Source organism: Dendrobates tinctorius, unplaced genomic scaffold (genome assembly GCF_039654945.1).
Source record: "Dendrobates tinctorius isolate UK_male_01 unplaced genomic scaffold, ASM3965494v1 ptg000158l, whole genome shotgun sequence".
NCBI classification, from domain to species: Eukaryota; Metazoa; Chordata; class Amphibia; order Anura; family Dendrobatidae; genus Dendrobates; species Dendrobates tinctorius.
The window spans coordinates 11,228,939-11,245,493 of record NW_027361825.1 but is presented as its reverse complement, the minus strand read 5'-3'; the positions used below and the strand labels follow the sequence as shown (position 1 = coordinate 11,245,493).

At 47.2% G+C, this 16,555-nt stretch overlaps 1 protein-coding gene across 7 annotated transcripts in view; it reads right to left on the bottom strand.

The window, feature by feature from the left end:
* Positions 1-293: 293 nt before the first annotated feature.
* ATAT1 (alpha tubulin acetyltransferase 1) overlaps positions 294-16,555 on the bottom strand; it is a 118,142-nt gene continuing 101,880 nt past the window's right edge. For 6 of the 7 annotated variants that reach the window (XM_073548917.1, XM_073548918.1, XM_073548919.1 and 3 more), the window contains 3 exons: positions 10,589-10,686; positions 9,997-10,033; positions 294-668 (listed from right to left, as the gene is read on the bottom strand). In XM_073548917.1, coding sequence (XP_073405018.1) covers positions 404-668; positions 9,997-10,033; positions 10,589-10,686 — 400 coding nt within the window. In that variant the 3' untranslated portion in view covers positions 294-403. The remainder of the gene's footprint in view (positions 669-9,996; positions 10,034-10,588; positions 10,687-16,555) is intronic. The other variant, XM_073548921.1, reaches the window with a different exon arrangement.

The window sequence follows — 16,555 nt, the reverse complement described above, 5'->3', positions numbered from 1 at the left end:
GTAGAGAGCAGGCTCAGGAGTCAAGCTCACCCCATAGAAAGTGCTGGTGTCAGCATATATGGATGTCTCGATCAGAGAGCCCTGCAGTACAGATTACAGCAGAGCATCCATCCAGTAAAGCCACCACCACGTCAGCACCTCTCTCACATAGGTAGGGTTCAAAACTGGACTATCCCTTTAAATAATTAAACTCCATCTGCCTGCAGTTGCCACTAGGGGGAGCTGCTGTACACAGACTTTCTCCAACCTCTATAGAAGTAATATGGCAGAATTTTGGTGACTCTGTAGTCCGCTGATGGTACATTATGTCATTTATTATATACATATAAAAAATTACACTGTTATAAAAAAAATTTATAATAAAAGTGTCAGGGCTGAGTGGCATCCGCTGCTGTGTCTTGTGTCACCACGGACGTGTGCCCCGCATATCCTGCTTCCGTTTCACCCACTGTGCGTTCACGACTGTTCCCAGCACCGTCCATGATGGAGTCTCCAACCAAGGAGCCGTGAAATTGTCCAGGCGGCAGGGTTTACTCTGTTCCTCACTTATTACTGGGCTTTTATTTCCTCCTGGCCGCTGGGTGCTGAATGACGTTGGTTTTTGCAGATTGCTCTTAGGCTGAACATTCCCATGGTGGTGGGCTTCTCCGGCCACAACTCTGTTACCCCTGTTTTTGATGATGGGGAATGGAAACATTGATTTATTCCAGAATTAGCAAACACCTTAACACAGACAGAGTCATAAATCAGCCTACAGGGAAGGTAAAAAGTATTTGGATTTTCCTAATGCCCTGCTATAATACTGCACCCCCTCCATACTGTAACATCATAACTGTGGAAACCCATGTATAGTATCTTACTTCTCTGCTGAAATCTGAGCAACTAGATACACATACAGGTTTCATTGAAATCATCGAGAGCTGTACAAATCTGTATGCAGTGAGCTCCCCCTAGTGGTGGCTGTATAAATCTGTATGCAGTGAGCTCCCCCTAGTGGTGGCTGAATACATATGTATGCAGTGAGCTTTCCCTAGTGGTGGCTGAATAAATCTATATGCAGTGAGCTTCCCCTAGTGGTGGCTGTATAAATCTGTGTGCAGTGAGCTCCCCCTAGTGGTGGCTGTATAAATCTGTATGTAGTGAGCGCCACCTAATGGTGGCTGTATAAATCTGTAGGCAGTGAGCTCCCCCTAGTGGTGGCTGTATAAATCTGTATGTAGTGAGCTCCCTCTAGTGGTGGCTGTATAAATCTGTAAGCAGTGAGCTCCCTCTAGTGGTGGCTGTATAAATCTGTATGTAGTGAGCTCCCCCTAGTGGTGGCTGTAAAAATGTATATTCAGTGAGCTGCCTCTGGTGGTTGCTGTATAAATCTATATTCAGAGAGCTCACTCTAACTGTGGCTGTATAAAGCAGTATGCAGTAAGCTCCACCTAGTGGTGGCAGTATAAATCTGTATGCAGCGAGTTCCCCTATTAGTGGTTGTATATATTTGTATTCAGAGAGCTCCCTCTAGTGGAATCTGTAAATCTTATATAGCCACCACTAGAGGGAGCTCACTGCATACAGATTTATACAGCCAACACTAGGGGAATTCGCAGCATACAGATTTATACAACCACCACTAGGGGATCTCACTGCATACAGATTTATACAACCACTAATAGGGGAACTCACTGCATACAGATTTATATAATCTGTATGCAGTGAGTTCCCCTAGTGGTGGTTGTATATATTTGTATTCAGAGAGCTCCCTCTAGTGGTGGCTATATAAATCTGTATGCAGTGAGCTCCCTCTAGTGCTGGTGTTAGGAATCTGGGTTCTATAATGCCTATGCGGGAATCCAGATTCACACATTTGTCTCCAGAGGCTAAGTGCTTTGTCCCAGCTTCTGAGCATGCTCACGGGACTAGCTCTCATTGGAGTTCAGGAGTCAGGTGCTCAGGTCCTGCTCCTGATTTGATTGGTTATGCTCGGGGCTCTGGAGATTTGTGGAAGGTCCCGTACGCTATAAAAAGTGTGCATGGCCGCTATGCCATGCGCTAGTATTTTCATACTGCTGCTGTATGTATGGTGATGGATGCTTGGACTGGTGACTGACTTATTATGAAACCCCTTCCCTCTGATATTACGTTTGTGTGAGTGATTGGGCAGCCGCCAGTAGCAGCGCTAGCGTCAGGGCACTCCAGCTATACTTTTCCAGCAGCTAGCGTCCTGCATCGCGCCAGCGAGTTTGCGGTGTCTCCTCTGTGGCTCCGTGCACACCACTCTGCGGTTGCAGTCTGTCGGACGTTCGCAGTTGCGATGTTCCGCATCTTTTGTTACGGTAGGTCTAGACGGAGTAGTCCTGCGGTTTAAGGCTACTCCTGTGACCTTAAATACTGTATCTGTGTTGCTGTCAGTCTGTGACATAGAACAGACTCAGCGTTATTGTATACTCTGTGCGTGCAGCTCTGTGTGTGAACAGAGCTTGCCTCTGTGCATATTGGGTGCAGTTATACCCAGTGCACACTACCGCCGTAGTGCTCTGCCTCTGTTAGCAGCGGTCTTTCTATCTGCCGCACGGTGGACCCCGGGCGGCGAACACGCTTATTTATATTTTTTTAAGTGTGTTCCGCCGCCGTAACAGCTGGCTGTATAAATCTGTATGTAGTGAGCTTTCCCCAGTAATGGCTGTATAAATCTGTATGCAGTGAGCTCCCTCTAGTGGTGGCTATATAAATCTGTATGCAGTGAGTTCCCCTAGTGGTGGTTGTATACATTTGTATTCAGACAGCTCCCTTTAGCTGTATAAATCTGAATGCAGTGAGCTCCCTCTAGTGGTGGCTGTATAAATCTGTATGTAGCGAGCTTTCCCTAGTAATGGCTGTATAAATTGTCAAGCAGGAAGCTCCCTCTAGTGGTGACTGTATAAAACAGAATTTTAAGGATTTGCTTTTTGTTGAGTGATGGCAATGGCAAGGTTTGCTTTGATAGTAGGGATGCCATTGCTAAAAAAAAAAAAGCCCCTAGGAAGACATAGAACTCAACAGAAACCAAAAATCTGGACTGGCAAAATTATTTGTTCTGATCATAACAAGCACCAATTTAAAAATTGTGCACTGTGAGGATTTTCCAGTGTCGGAGTGGGCGGTCATGTGATCTGCATACATCCAGCCACACTCCAACTAGAGGTGTCCAGCCACGCTCAATACACTTGATTTGAGAGAGGCTGTGCCCATCTAGTTGGCACATGGCCCCAATTATGCAAATCACATTCTTGTGGTAACACACCCGACACCGGACAATCCTTACAGCACACTGTGATGATTTATAAGTCTGCAGTCAGGTAGAGTAACTGCAGACTTGCAGCCTATTAGCCTATGGCTGGACAACCCCTTTAATTACCAGGTAGAGCAATGATGAAGCTTTCTGCCTAAACAAAGAATGCAGCCTGTAGATGTTCAGTAGCTGCCCAGCCGTCTGCCCCTTCATTCTGATCAGTACAGATAAACTGGAAGCAATGATCAGCATCCTACTACTGACTGGTGAGAGTAGGAGAACAAGAAGCAGGATGTGTGGGAGAGTCTTCTTCTTGGAGGGGTGAACTGACAAAGAGGAGCAGATATAAAAGCAGCCTGTGCGAGAGAGGTGGGGGGCGGCGAGCAGCCTACACGAGACAGAGAGGAGGGGCGCGGCGAGCAGCCTACACGAGACAGAGAGGAGGGGCGTGGCGAGCAGCCTACACGAGGCAGAGAGGAGGGGCGTGGCGAGCAGCCTACACGAGGCACAGAGGAGGGGCGTGGCGAGCAGCCTACACGAGACAGAGAGGAGGGGCGTGGCGAGCAGCCTACACGAGGCAGAGAGGAGGGGCGTGGCGAGCAGTCTACACGAGGCACAGAGGAGGGGCGTGGCGAGCAGCCTACACGAGGCAGCGAGGAGGGGCACGGCGAGCAGCCTGCGTGAGAGAGGGGCGTGGCAAGCAGCCTGCATGAGGCAGAGAGGAGGGGTGTGGCGAGCAGCCTACACGAGGCAGAGAGGAGGGGCGTGGCGAGCAGCCTACAAGAGACAGAGAGGAGGGGCATGGGGAGCAGCCTGCACGAGGCCGAGAGGAGGGGCGTGGAGAGCAGCCGGCACGAGGCCGAGAGGAGAGGCATGGCGAGCAGCCTGCACGAGGCCGAGAGGAGGAGCGTGGCGAGCAGCCTGCGCGAGAGAGGAGGAGAGTGGCAAGCAGCCTGCGCGAGGCAGACAGGAGGGGTGTGGCGAGCAGCCGGCACGAGGCAGAGAGGGGCGTGGCGAGCAGCCGGCACGAGGCAGAGAGGAGGGGCGTGGCGAGCAGCCGGCACGAGGCAGAGAGGAGGGGCGTGGCGAGCAGCCGGCACGAGGCAGAGAGGAGGGGCGTGGCGAGCAGCCGGCACGAGGCAGAGAGGAGGGGCGTGGCGAGCAGCCGGCACGAGGCAGAGAGGATGGGAACGGCGAGCAGCCTGCACGATGCCGTGAGGAGGGGCACGGCAAGCAGCCTGCACCAGGCAGAGAGGAGGGGCGTGGAAAGCAGCCTGCATGAAGCAGAGAGGAGGGGCGTGGAAAGCAACCTGCACGAAGCAGAGAGGAGGGGCGTGGAAAGCAACCTGCACGAAGCAGAGAGGAGGGGCGTGGAAAGCAACCTGCACAAAGCAGAGAGGAGGGGCGTGGAAAGCAACCTGCACAAAGCAGAGAGGAGGGGCGTGGAAAGCAACCTGCACGAAGCAGGGAGGAGGGGCGTGGAAAGCAACCAGCAGGGAGGAGGGGAGTGGAAAGCAACCTGCACGAAGCAGGGAGGAGGGGAGTGGAAAGCAACCTGCACGAAGCAGGGAGGAGGGGAGTGGAAAGCAACCTGCACGAAGCAGGGAGGAGGGGAGTGGAAAGCAACCTGCACGAAGCAGGGAGGAGGGGAGTGGAAAGCAACCTGCACGAAGCAGAGCGGAGGGGCGTGGAAAGCAGCCTGCACGAAGCAGAGCGGAGGGGCGTGGAAAGCAGCCTGCACGAAGCAGAGAGGAGGGGCGTGGCGAGCAGCCTGCACGAGTCAGAGAGGAGGGGCATGGCGAGCAGAAGGAGGGGGTATCACGAGTAGTTTTTGTGAGCTAGGCGAGCTGTCTGTGGGAGAAGGGAAATCATGAGGGTTTACTCTTTCTGCTACAGAGATTATGCTGGAATTTGGCGGGGTTATTTACCCACTGGACACCAAGTATGTAATGTTAATCTATCACTGCCCTAGAGCTATCGGTGCGACAGAAACACATTAACGCCTTCATGACCCAGCCTATTTTGACCTTAACGACCTGACCATTTTTTGCAATTCTGACCAATGTCCCTTTATGAGGTAATAACTCAGGAACGCTTCAATGCATCCTAGCGATTCCGAGATTGTTTTTTCGTGACCTATTGGGCTTCATGTTAGTGGCAAATTTAGGTCGATAATTTTTGCGTTTATTTGTGAAAAAAATGGAAATTTGGTGAAAATTTTACAATTTTCAAATTTTGAATTTTTATTCTGTTAAACCAGAGAGTTATGTGACACAAAATAGTTAATAAATAACATTTCCCACATGTCTACTTTACATCAGCACAATTTTGGAAACAACATTTTTTTTTCGTTAGGAAGTTATAAGGGTTAAAAGTTGACCAGCAATTTCTCATTTTTACAACAAAATTTACAAAACCATTTTTTTTAGGGACCACCTCACATTTGAAGTCACTTTGAGGGGTCTATATGGCAGAAAATACCCAAAAGTGACACCATTCTAAAAACTGCACCCCTCAAGCTACTCAAAACTACATTCAAGAAGATTATTAACCCTTCAGGTGCTTCACAGGAACTAAAGCAACATGGAATGAAAAAATGGACATTTTAATTTTTCCAACCAAAATTTTCTTTTAGCATCAGTTTTTTCATTTTCACATGGGTAACAGGATAAAATGTATCCTAAAATTTGTTTGGCAATTTCTCCTGAGTACACCGATACCTCATATGTGGTCATAAACCACTGTTTGGGCGCATGGCAGGGCTCAGAAGGCAAGGAGCGCCATTTTACTTTTTGAATGGAAAATATGCTTGAATATTTAGCGGTTGCCATGTCGCGTTTGGAGAGTCCCTGTGTGCCTAAACATTGGAGCTCCCCCACAAGTGACCCCATTTTGGAAACTAGACCCTCCAAGGAACTTATCTAGATGCATAGTGAGCACTTTGAACCCCCAAGTGCTTCACAAATTGATCCGTAAAAAAAAAAAAAGTACTTTTTTTTTTTTTTCACACAAATTTTATTTAGCCTCAGTTTTTCCATTTTCACATGGGCAACAGGATAAAATGGATCCTAAAATTTGTTAGGAAATTTCTCCTGAGTACATCGATACCTCATATGTGGTCATAAACCACTGTTTGGGCGCATGGCAGGGCCCGGAAGGGAAGGAGCGCCATGTGACTTTTTGATTGGAAAATTAGCTCCAATCGTTAGCGGACACCATGTTGCATTTGGAGAGCCCCTGTGTGCCTAAACATTGGAGCTCCCCCACAAGTGACCCCATTTTGGAAACTAGACCCCTGAAGAAACTTATCTAGATGTGTGGTGAGCACTTTGAACCCCCAAGTGCTTCACAGAAGTTTATAACGCAGAGCAGTGAAAATAAAAAATCATATTTTTTTGCTCAAAAATGATTTTTAAGCCCGCTATTTTTTATTTTCACGAGGCTAACAGGAGAAATTGAACCACAAAAGTTGTTGTGCAATTTGTCCTGAGTACACTGATACCCCATATGTTGGGGGGAACCACTGTTTGGGAGCACGGGAGAGCTCAGAAGGGAAGGAGCGCCATTTTGGAATGCAGATTTTGATGGAATGTTCTGCGGGCGTCATGTTGCGTTTGCAGAGCCCCTGTGTGCCTAAACAGTAGAAACCCCCACAAGTGACCCCATTTTGGAAACTAGAACCCCCAAGGAGCTTATCTAGATGTGTAGTGAGCACTCTGAGTCCCCAAGTGCTTCACAGAAGTTTATAAATGCAGAGCCATGAAAATAAAAAAATATTTTTTTTTCCTCAAAAATGATTTTTTAGCCAGCTATTTTTTATTTTCCCAAGGGTAACAGGATAAATTGGACCCCAAAAGTTGTTGTCCAGTTTGTCCTGAGTACACTGGTACCTCATATGTGGGGGGAAACCACTGTTTGAGCGCACGGCATGGCTCAGAAGGGAAGGAGCGTCATTTGACTTTTTGAATGGAAAATTAGCTCCAATCGTGAGCGGACACCATGTCGTGTTTGCAGAGCCCCTGTGTGCGTAAACTTTGGAGCTCCCCCACAAATGACCCCATTTTGGAAACTAGACCCCCTAAGGAACTTATCTAGATGCATAGTGAGCACTTTGAACCCCCAGGTGCTACACAGAAGTTTATAACGCAGAGCCGTTAAGATAAAAAAAATTTTTTCCTCAAAAAATACATTTTTAGCCTATTTTTTATTTTCACAAGGGTAACAGGATAAATTGGACCCCAAAAGTTGTTGTCCAGTGTGTCCTGAGTACGCTGGTACCCCATAAGTGGGGGGGGACCACTGTTTGGGCATACGTTGGGGCTCGGAAGGGAGGTAGTGACGCTTTGAAATGAAGACTTGATGGAATGGTCTGTGGGCGTCATGTTACGTTTGCAGAGCCCCTTATGTACCTAAACAGTGCAAACCCCCCACAAATGACCCCATTTTGGAAACTAGATCACCCAAGGAACTAATCTAGATGTGAGGTGTGCACTTTGAACCCCCAAGTGCTTCACAGAAGTTTATAACGCAGAACCGTGAAAATAAAAAATCATTTTTTTTCCACAAAAATAATTATTTTAGCCCCCATGTTTTTATTTTCCCAAGGGTATCAGGAGAAATTAGACCCCCAAAGTCGTTGTGCAATTTTTCCTGAGTACCCTGATACCTAATAAGTGGGGGTACACCACTGTTTGGGCACATGTCAGGGCTCGAAATGGAGGGAGCAACGTTTGACTTTTTGAATGCAAAATTGGCTGGAATAAATGGTGGCTCCATGTCGCGTTTGGAGACCCCGTGATGTGCCTAAACAGTGGAAACCCCTCAATTCTATCTCCAACCCTAACCCCAACACACCCCTAACCCTAATCCCAACCCTAATCATAACCCTAACCTCAACCCTAATCCCAACACACCCCTAACGAAATCCCAAGTCTAACCCTAACCACAAGCCTAACCGTAATCCCAACCCAACCCTAAGCCCAATTACAACCCTAACCCTAATTCCAACCCTTAGTCCAACCCTAACCCTTAGTCCAACCCTAACCCTATTTCTAACCCTAACCCTAGCCCTAATGGAAAAATAAAAAAAAAATTTTTTTTTTTTTTTTTTTTTTATTATTTGTCCCTACCTATGGGGGTGATGGGGGGGGGGCGGTGATTTACTTTTTTTTTTATTTTGATCACTATGAAAGTTTATTATAGTGATCAAAATAAATGAATGAATCTGCAGCATTGCAGATTCGATGCACTGCGCATGCGCCCGCCATCTTCCAAGATGGCGGCGCCCATGACGCTGGACGGCGGGACACCGGGACGGATAGCGGGAGATCGGAGGCACAAAGGAGGGTGAGAGGGGGTGATCGGAGGGCTGAGGGGGTGATCGGAGGGCTGGGGGGGCGGAGGGAAGGCGGGGGGGGCAGATTATGATGGCGGCTGCCGATCGGTGCCGTCAGTCGGTGTGGGGGGGGGGTCGGGTCTCGGTGTCCAGCCATGTCCGATGCTATTTCAGCATCGGCCATGGCTGGATTGCAATATTTCACCAAATTTCATTGGTGAAATATTACAATCGCTCTGATTGGCAGTTTCACTTTTAACAGCCAATCAGAGCGATCGTAGGCATGTGGGGGCTAAGCCACACCCCCAGGTGTTAACTCTGAAGGGTCCTTTGTGTGCGGGTCGGGTGACCTTTCAGTGACCCCGGTCACCCGACCCGCAGGGGGGCAATCAATTCATGACGCCACATAGGCGTCATGGGTCGTATTGTCACGACTTTTCATGATACCTACGTGGCGTCAAAGGTCGTGAAGGGGTTAATCCCTTAATTCCCATAGACTGCCAGGCATACATACATTAAACTAAATAGCAAAGCCACTAAGGAAGACTCAAGGTCTCCAAAAATTCATTTTTAAACAGCAGAAAAAAAAGGCAGCCCAGGTCTAAGAACAAATGCACTGCAGGGTGCAGCCAGCCCATATAGCAAGATGTTAGCAACACAGGTGCAAAATACCAAATTAACAGCCACTCTCCACATACCCTGCAGTGCATTTGTTCTTAGACCTGGGCAGGTAAGTGTTGCTGCATACATACATTAACCCTATCTCTGCCCAAAACCCAACAGATTAGTATATGTCCAACAACTACTATTGGCGCCCTACAGTAGTATCATTTGCTGCCTAAAGGGCCTGTCACACTAAGCGATATCGCTAGCCATATCGCTATAACGTCACTGGTTTTTGTGATGTAGCAGTGATATTGCTAGCGATATCGCTATGTCTGATACTTACCTCCGACCGGCTCCCCCCGCTGGTTATCGCTGATTGCACGAAAACGTCCAGGACTGTTTCTCGTCGTCAGCTTCCTGCTGTGGAGACGAGCGACGCGTGGAGCCGGGCGGGAGGACGTCAGGATCGCCATGTCTGACAGGTAAGTAGCGATCCCCGTCCCCTGCGATGTCGCTGGTGAGATCTGCCTGTGTGGCAGCGCACTAGCGACCACTTAGTGACGACCGCGTCATATCACTGGTCGGGATCGCTGGTACATCGCTAAGTGTGACAGTACCTTAAGGAACAGCACCTGGGTTGCTAATTTCCTGGCTCACTGGCTACAAAAGCAGAGGAACAGTGAACACGGATGTACAACATGCACAGATGTAGTGCTGCCGTCTGCCTGAAGACAACACTCAAGTCTGCACCTGCTCCTAACCTACACGTAAGATTAATACATGGAGCGACTCTTACCCTTTAGCGCCTTCATCCTGTTCTTCTCCATCGTCGACTGGAAGAAGAAAAATATAAACCCAACTCTTAATACAAAGAATATAAAGCAATGAAAAACATTATGGGGTCCCTAACCCCAGAAAATCCCAAAATAAATAGGTCACAAGGGTCCTATGAGCCCCAAAAATATTTTAGTAACAAAAATCACTTTTAACTATAGTAAATCTGGAACCCCAGGAGAGAAGCTTCACCATTGTGATGCTTCGTATATGAAGTACACCAGGTGGCACGGACATAGGGGGCACTTCGCCCCAAGATAACTTTTTACTTGCAGTACCACGGCTGACCACATGGTGCGCTGTTAAATAGAAACACTAACTCTAATTTGGCCATGTGACATTACTCTACATTGCCCTCTAAAAGGTAAAAATATTTAGTGCAACTTTTTCAGTTTAATTTTTCTTTTTTTTGGTGAGAATAATATAAAGGAAATCCACAAGATGGGCCACAAATGTCTTATATCACTACATATTTATGACTTTAGATAAAGGTAACTCGGGTCATCGTTCTGCAGGAAAACTCTCATCGTTTTGTGAGTGGTGAGTGCACGTACCTGTAGGTGGCGCCCTGGAGAGAAGTGGAGGGGAGACACACGAGTGGCGGCTGTAGCAGTTCCTCTGCGCCATGAGTCCGCGGGAGAGATTCACTCCGCTGAGAGATAAAGCGACAGGAAAAGAGGGAAAAGGAAGGAAGGAGCGGAGGATGGATAGAAGACAGCAGGAAATGAAAGTGGAGTGATATAAAATGTGCAGAAAATGAAGAGACAAGTGACGTCAGCAGCCCACGACAAGACGGCCTTCTCTAGAGGCTACAAGAAACCAGATCTATAAAACATGTTCTTAGTAACAGGACAGGAGCACCAAGGAACGGAGGCAAAAACCTCATCGCTTCTGTACAACTTTACACCAAAAATAACATACTCGTGCTTGCTCTGGGGTTGTCATAGCAGCCTCACCAGGTAAACAACCTCATGTGACTTTACCTCACAAGGACATAATACAGTGGACGTGCATACACATTTAATCACCGTGGCAACCCCAGAGCAAGCGCAATACCCATCTAGAGATCACTAGGTCAGCAGGAGATGAGAAACAAGAAAAGAAACTCAAATTAAATTAGACTTCTATTCAATGCAAGAGATACCAGGCCATTTTATTATTTCGGGACATGTGCTCTCAATGGGTGAAGAGGAAAAAAATTTAAAAAAAAACCACGATCAGACACATGACCTGCTAGATCAGTCACTAGTCCTGGGGTCAGATTTCAAGCAGCCATGCTCCAGTAGGGGGCAAACGTAGACCATTTATCCAGAGTTTTTCCACTTTCGTATTGGGAGGAGGGAGTGACTGCTGATGTAGTGTCATCGACCACCTGCCAGGTATTGGGAGGCGCCGCGTGCGGGATAACTGCCGATTGTACACAAGAGCTGACAATCCGCCGTTGATGTCATAAATTAGTGCCTCGGACCCTCCCATACAGAAAAGTAGACCTCCACCAATCCATCCAAGAAAGGAAAGGAAGAGCTATGCCTAGGTTCAAAACTTGCCATTTTGTGTATACAGCTCCAATGCACATCTATGTGTTTCCATGATTTTCAGACTACAGGCGAGATTTGTTTGTAATTCCTAATGCATCCTGTTAATGCAAACACAAGACTAAGGAATCAGACCAACTGGGTCTGTAACCATGGAGACACATAGATCTGCATGGGGACTGTATACACAACACAGCAGGACATTGCTAAAGAAAACTATTTGCAAACTTGGTTCAGTGCATCAGAGAAATACCAAGTCTGTTGCAATAGTATTGACGCCTTAAAACTTTTTTAAGGTTGGAGCTTTGCTCTCCATTACGCACCTTCTAGAACAGCAATATGGGTGGTCTCACACAGACACCTCACAATTCAGATGCATGAAAACATGAGCGCCGCCAGCCAGCACACAGACACAGATCTCGTCATCATCAGCCTTTTTATTGATCCAGTCAAGTAAAATAGTTACTCCTAAGTTATTCCTAGGGTGCACACCATCTCCTACAGATCACGGGCCGCCGCCGTAGGTGGGGCGCCCGCCTCTTCCACTGCGCGAAGGCAACAAGCACCGTCATAAACAACTCATCCCGGAGGGGCAAAAATGTGCAAAGGACGGAACATTGTAAAAGTGTATAAAATGGCGGAAACCCGCAGCACATTCTGAAAGGACAGGAGTCACCGAGGCGTTACCCGTCAATGGTGATTCAATGAGTCAACAGCGACCCCTACTGGCCACAAAAATAAGAAGTTCTACAAGATTATTGCACTTTGCAGAGTATAAAATAAATATTATATATAAAATAATGCTAAAAACATAGAAAAGACAAATTAAATTTAATGAAGCGGTCAGCAGAGGGTGTGACACTGTCTGGAGTAATTGACATAATGGGTGGCTGGCATTCTGCTGGAAAGGACATGGGTGAAAATAAAAAAAGCCCTGTGAAAGCTCTTAGTACCCTCTATACATCCTATAAATGCCCTTATTTAAAATTCTACACTCTCAAGACAATGGCTCATTAAAGGCATCCCAGCCTTAGACAATAAGTTTGTCAGAAAAGTCTCTTGACAAAAAGCGGATGACAAATTACTCACTGACTGAGACTTGCAGACTTGTGGGCAGTCCTGGCAGTTCCCTGTAGCACCACCAATAGGGTGAAATAAGTACTACACAGTGCCCATTAGGGTGACCGCAAAAAATTGATGTCGGAATTTTGTCCGTCTGGACCCCACAAAACGATTCCCCTTTCCAGATATTGAGATAGCCAAAATTTGAGCTCGATCAAACGACGTTAACCCGTGCCGCTCGTCGCTCAAAGTTTGAAAAAATCCAAATTGAGGTATTTTAAGATTTAGGTATTTTGCATAGTCTGTTAGACTATAAAGAATGTGACAACAACATTGCAGAAATAGCCCTGACCAAATTTTCGAACCATTTGTGGTATTTGAATGCAGAGTTGGTGGGATTATCGTTTTTTGATCCCACCATTACAGACAATGAAAAGTTGTTAATGGCTAATAAATTGCTCAGTAGCACAGATGAACCATCAGAGCACGCTAGGGTTGTAAAGCCAAAAGTTAGGAAAGAAAAATTAAAAGAGGTAGGAAGTAACCGACTTTAACGACCTTCTGACAAAAGATGAAGAACAAAAGCAATATGTCCTGCAAGTTGTAAGCAAATGCCGAGCATTATATTCTGACGTTTCAAAAACTACTTTAACAAAAGCTCTAGAATAGATTAGATAACTATGTAAAATTATCAACTCATGTAGGTTAGCGTGCTCTGATGGTTCATCTGTGCTACTGAGCAATTTATTAGCCATTAACAACTTTTCATTGTCTGTAATGGTGGGATCAAAAAACGATAATCCCACCAACTCTGCATTTAAATACCACAAATGGTTCGATAATTTGGTCAGGGCTATTTCTGCAATGTTGTCACATTCTTTATAGTCTAACAGACTATGCAAAATACCTAAATCTTAAAATACCTCAATTTGGATTTTTTCAAACTTTGAGCGACGAGCGGCATGGGTTAATGTCGTTTGATAGAGCTCAAATTTTGGCTCTCTCAATATCGGGAAAGGGGAATCGTTTTGTGGGGTCCAGACGAACAAGATTCTGACATTTCCCCCCCCCCCATATGAGATCCGGTCACCCTAGGGATTTCTGTGCAGTACAGCACAGGTCATCCAGAGTGACAGAGGTGAAGATCCTAAACCGAAGACCCCCTCTGTAGAGTATATGGAATAGGGTTTCCAAGGCCAGACACCCCCTTTAAATGTGACATGACTATTGCAGGGAATGTGAAGGTTCAGCACTGACATATCCCCCCTCTGTGCATGCATTGCGGAATGATGAGGCCCCTGACGTCCATTGCAGCAGTCGATGCTTAGACCGAGCCCCAGGCTGCTAAAGTGCATTTCCATTATATAAGCCACAAAGGTGGGCATTGTGACATTGTAAAAGTGATGCTGTTAACCCATGAGTGCGCGGTCAGCTCAGGAACTGCCTCTGTAATACGGATGCGAAAATGCAACAGAAATACGGTCCTGCTTTAGGCCAAAAAGGAAAAACCTCAGCAAAACGGAGTAAATGATAAATAAAAGTGCTCAAAATCTACATAAATACTACCGTAATATTAGCAAATTCACTAAGATATGGGAAATCACCAATTCACATAAAAAACTCATCATCAATCGGCCTATGAAAAGTGTGGTAAACTTACCTCACTGCATGTCTAGAATTAATGTCATTAAAGGGAATCCGTCACCCCATTTTTCGAATATGAGCTGCCGGCACCGACATCAGGGGCTCATCTACAGCATTCTGTAATGCTGTAGATAAGCCCCCGATGTAACCTGAAGGAGAAGAAAAAGGAGTTAGATTATACTGGCACCTCCCATCTTCATACAATGCCGTCCTCTTCTTCCCTTCCTGTCGTGGCTCCGGCGCAGGCGCACTGCTCTGCCCTGTTGCACCTGCGTCGTCGGGAGAGGTCCTGGTCCGGCGCCTCCCATCTTCATAAGATGCCGACCTCTTCTTCCCTTCCTGTCGTGGCTCCGGCGCACTGCTCTGCCCTGTTGCGGGCAGAGCAGAGTCCTGTAGTGCGCGGGCGTCGGTAGAGGTCCGGGTCCGGCACCTCCCATCTTCATAAGATGCCAACCTCTTCTTCCCTTCCTGTCGTGGCTCCGGCGCACTGCTCTGCCCTGTTGCGGGCAGAGCAGAGTCCTGTAGTGCGCAGGCGTCGGGAGAGGTCCGGATCCGGCGCCTCCCATCTTCATAAGATGCTGACCTCTTCTTCCCTTGCTGTCATGGCTCCGGCACACTGCTTTGCCCTGTTGCGGGCAGAGCAGAGTCCTGTAGTGCGCAGGCGTCGGGAGAGGTCCGGGTCCGGCACCTCCCATCTTCATAAGATGCCGACCTCTTCTTCCCTTCCTGTCGTGGCTCCGGCGCAGGCACACTGCTCTGCCCTGTTGCGGGCAGAGCAGAGTTCTGTAGTGCGCAGGCGTCGGGAGAGGTCCGGGTCCGGCGCCTCCCATCTTCATACGATGCCGACCTCTTCTTCCCTTCCTGTCGTGGCTCCGGCGCAGGAGCACTGCTCTGCCCTGTTGAGGGCAGAGCAGAATATTGCAGTGCACAGGCGCCGGAACTCTCTGACCTCTCCCGGAGCCTGCGCACTGCAGGACTCTGCTCTGCCCTCAACAGGGCAGAGCAGTGCGACTGCGCCGGAGCCACGGCAGGAAGGGAAGAAGAGAACCGTATCGCATGAAGATGGGAGGCGCTGGACAGGACCGCAACACCCATCGGACCAGACCGGACGCCGGGGTGAGTATAATCTAACTCTTTTTTTCTTATCTTTCAGGTTACATCAGGGGCTTATCTACAGCATTACAGAATGCTGTAGATAAGCCCCTAATGTTGGTGCCGGCAGCTCATATTCGAAAAATGGGGTGACAGATTCCCTTTAAAGGGGATCTGTCAGCAGTTTTTTGCCATGTAATCTGACATCACCAAGATGTAGGGGATGAGACGCTAATTCCAGCAATGTGTCTCTTAGTTTCTTGGGTGCAGCAGTTGTGATACAATCAAATCACAGTTTTCTCTATTTCAGAGCTCGGAATGCTTAACTCTATATAACCCTGCCTACACCACTCATTGGCTGTGGGGGTGTGGTTGGACCAGGAGGCAGGAGACACCTAGTTCTGTCATGATAATCCCCTGCTGTTAAAACACTCATTGTATTGAAACAGCAACACACGGCTGAGTAAGTGACATCGCTGTTATCAGGGTCTCTGCCTCTACATCATATTAAATACCTGCTGACAGATTCCCTTTAAACAGGATCGTTATTGTGCTCCGTGTATGGCAGTATATGAAGCCAGCCCATCCCTGCTGGCTAGATATATGCTTTATAGCATAAATGCTCGGCTTTTGTTAAATTTATCAGTTGGTCAAATATGGAGGTAAAAACGAAAAACAAAATAAAAAAAAAATCAAAATGGACTGAGCTAGAAAGCTGTGATTTAAAAAAGACAAAAAAAAAAAATCACAGCACCATTCCAGTCCATAACGCTGTCCCATTCGATGACTGAATTACAATACTGGGCACAGACTGTGGACCCAAATGTTTAGTTTTGTAAACAAAAAATAAAAGTCCATCATTTCTAATTTTATACAATCTTATAAACAACATTCATCACCCATTTACTAGAGGAGTTAATAAATAAATATATATATATATATATATATATATACACTCACTGGCCACTTTATTAGGTACACCATGCTAGTAACGGGTTGGACCCCCTTTTGCCTTCAGAACTGCCTCAATTCTTCGTGGCAGAGATTCAACAAGGTGCTGGAAGCATTCCTCAGAGATTTTGGACCATATTGACATGATGGCATCACACAGTTGGCGCAGATTTGTCGGCTGCACATCCCTGATGCGAATCTCCCGTTCCACCACATCCCAAAGATGCTCTATTGGAT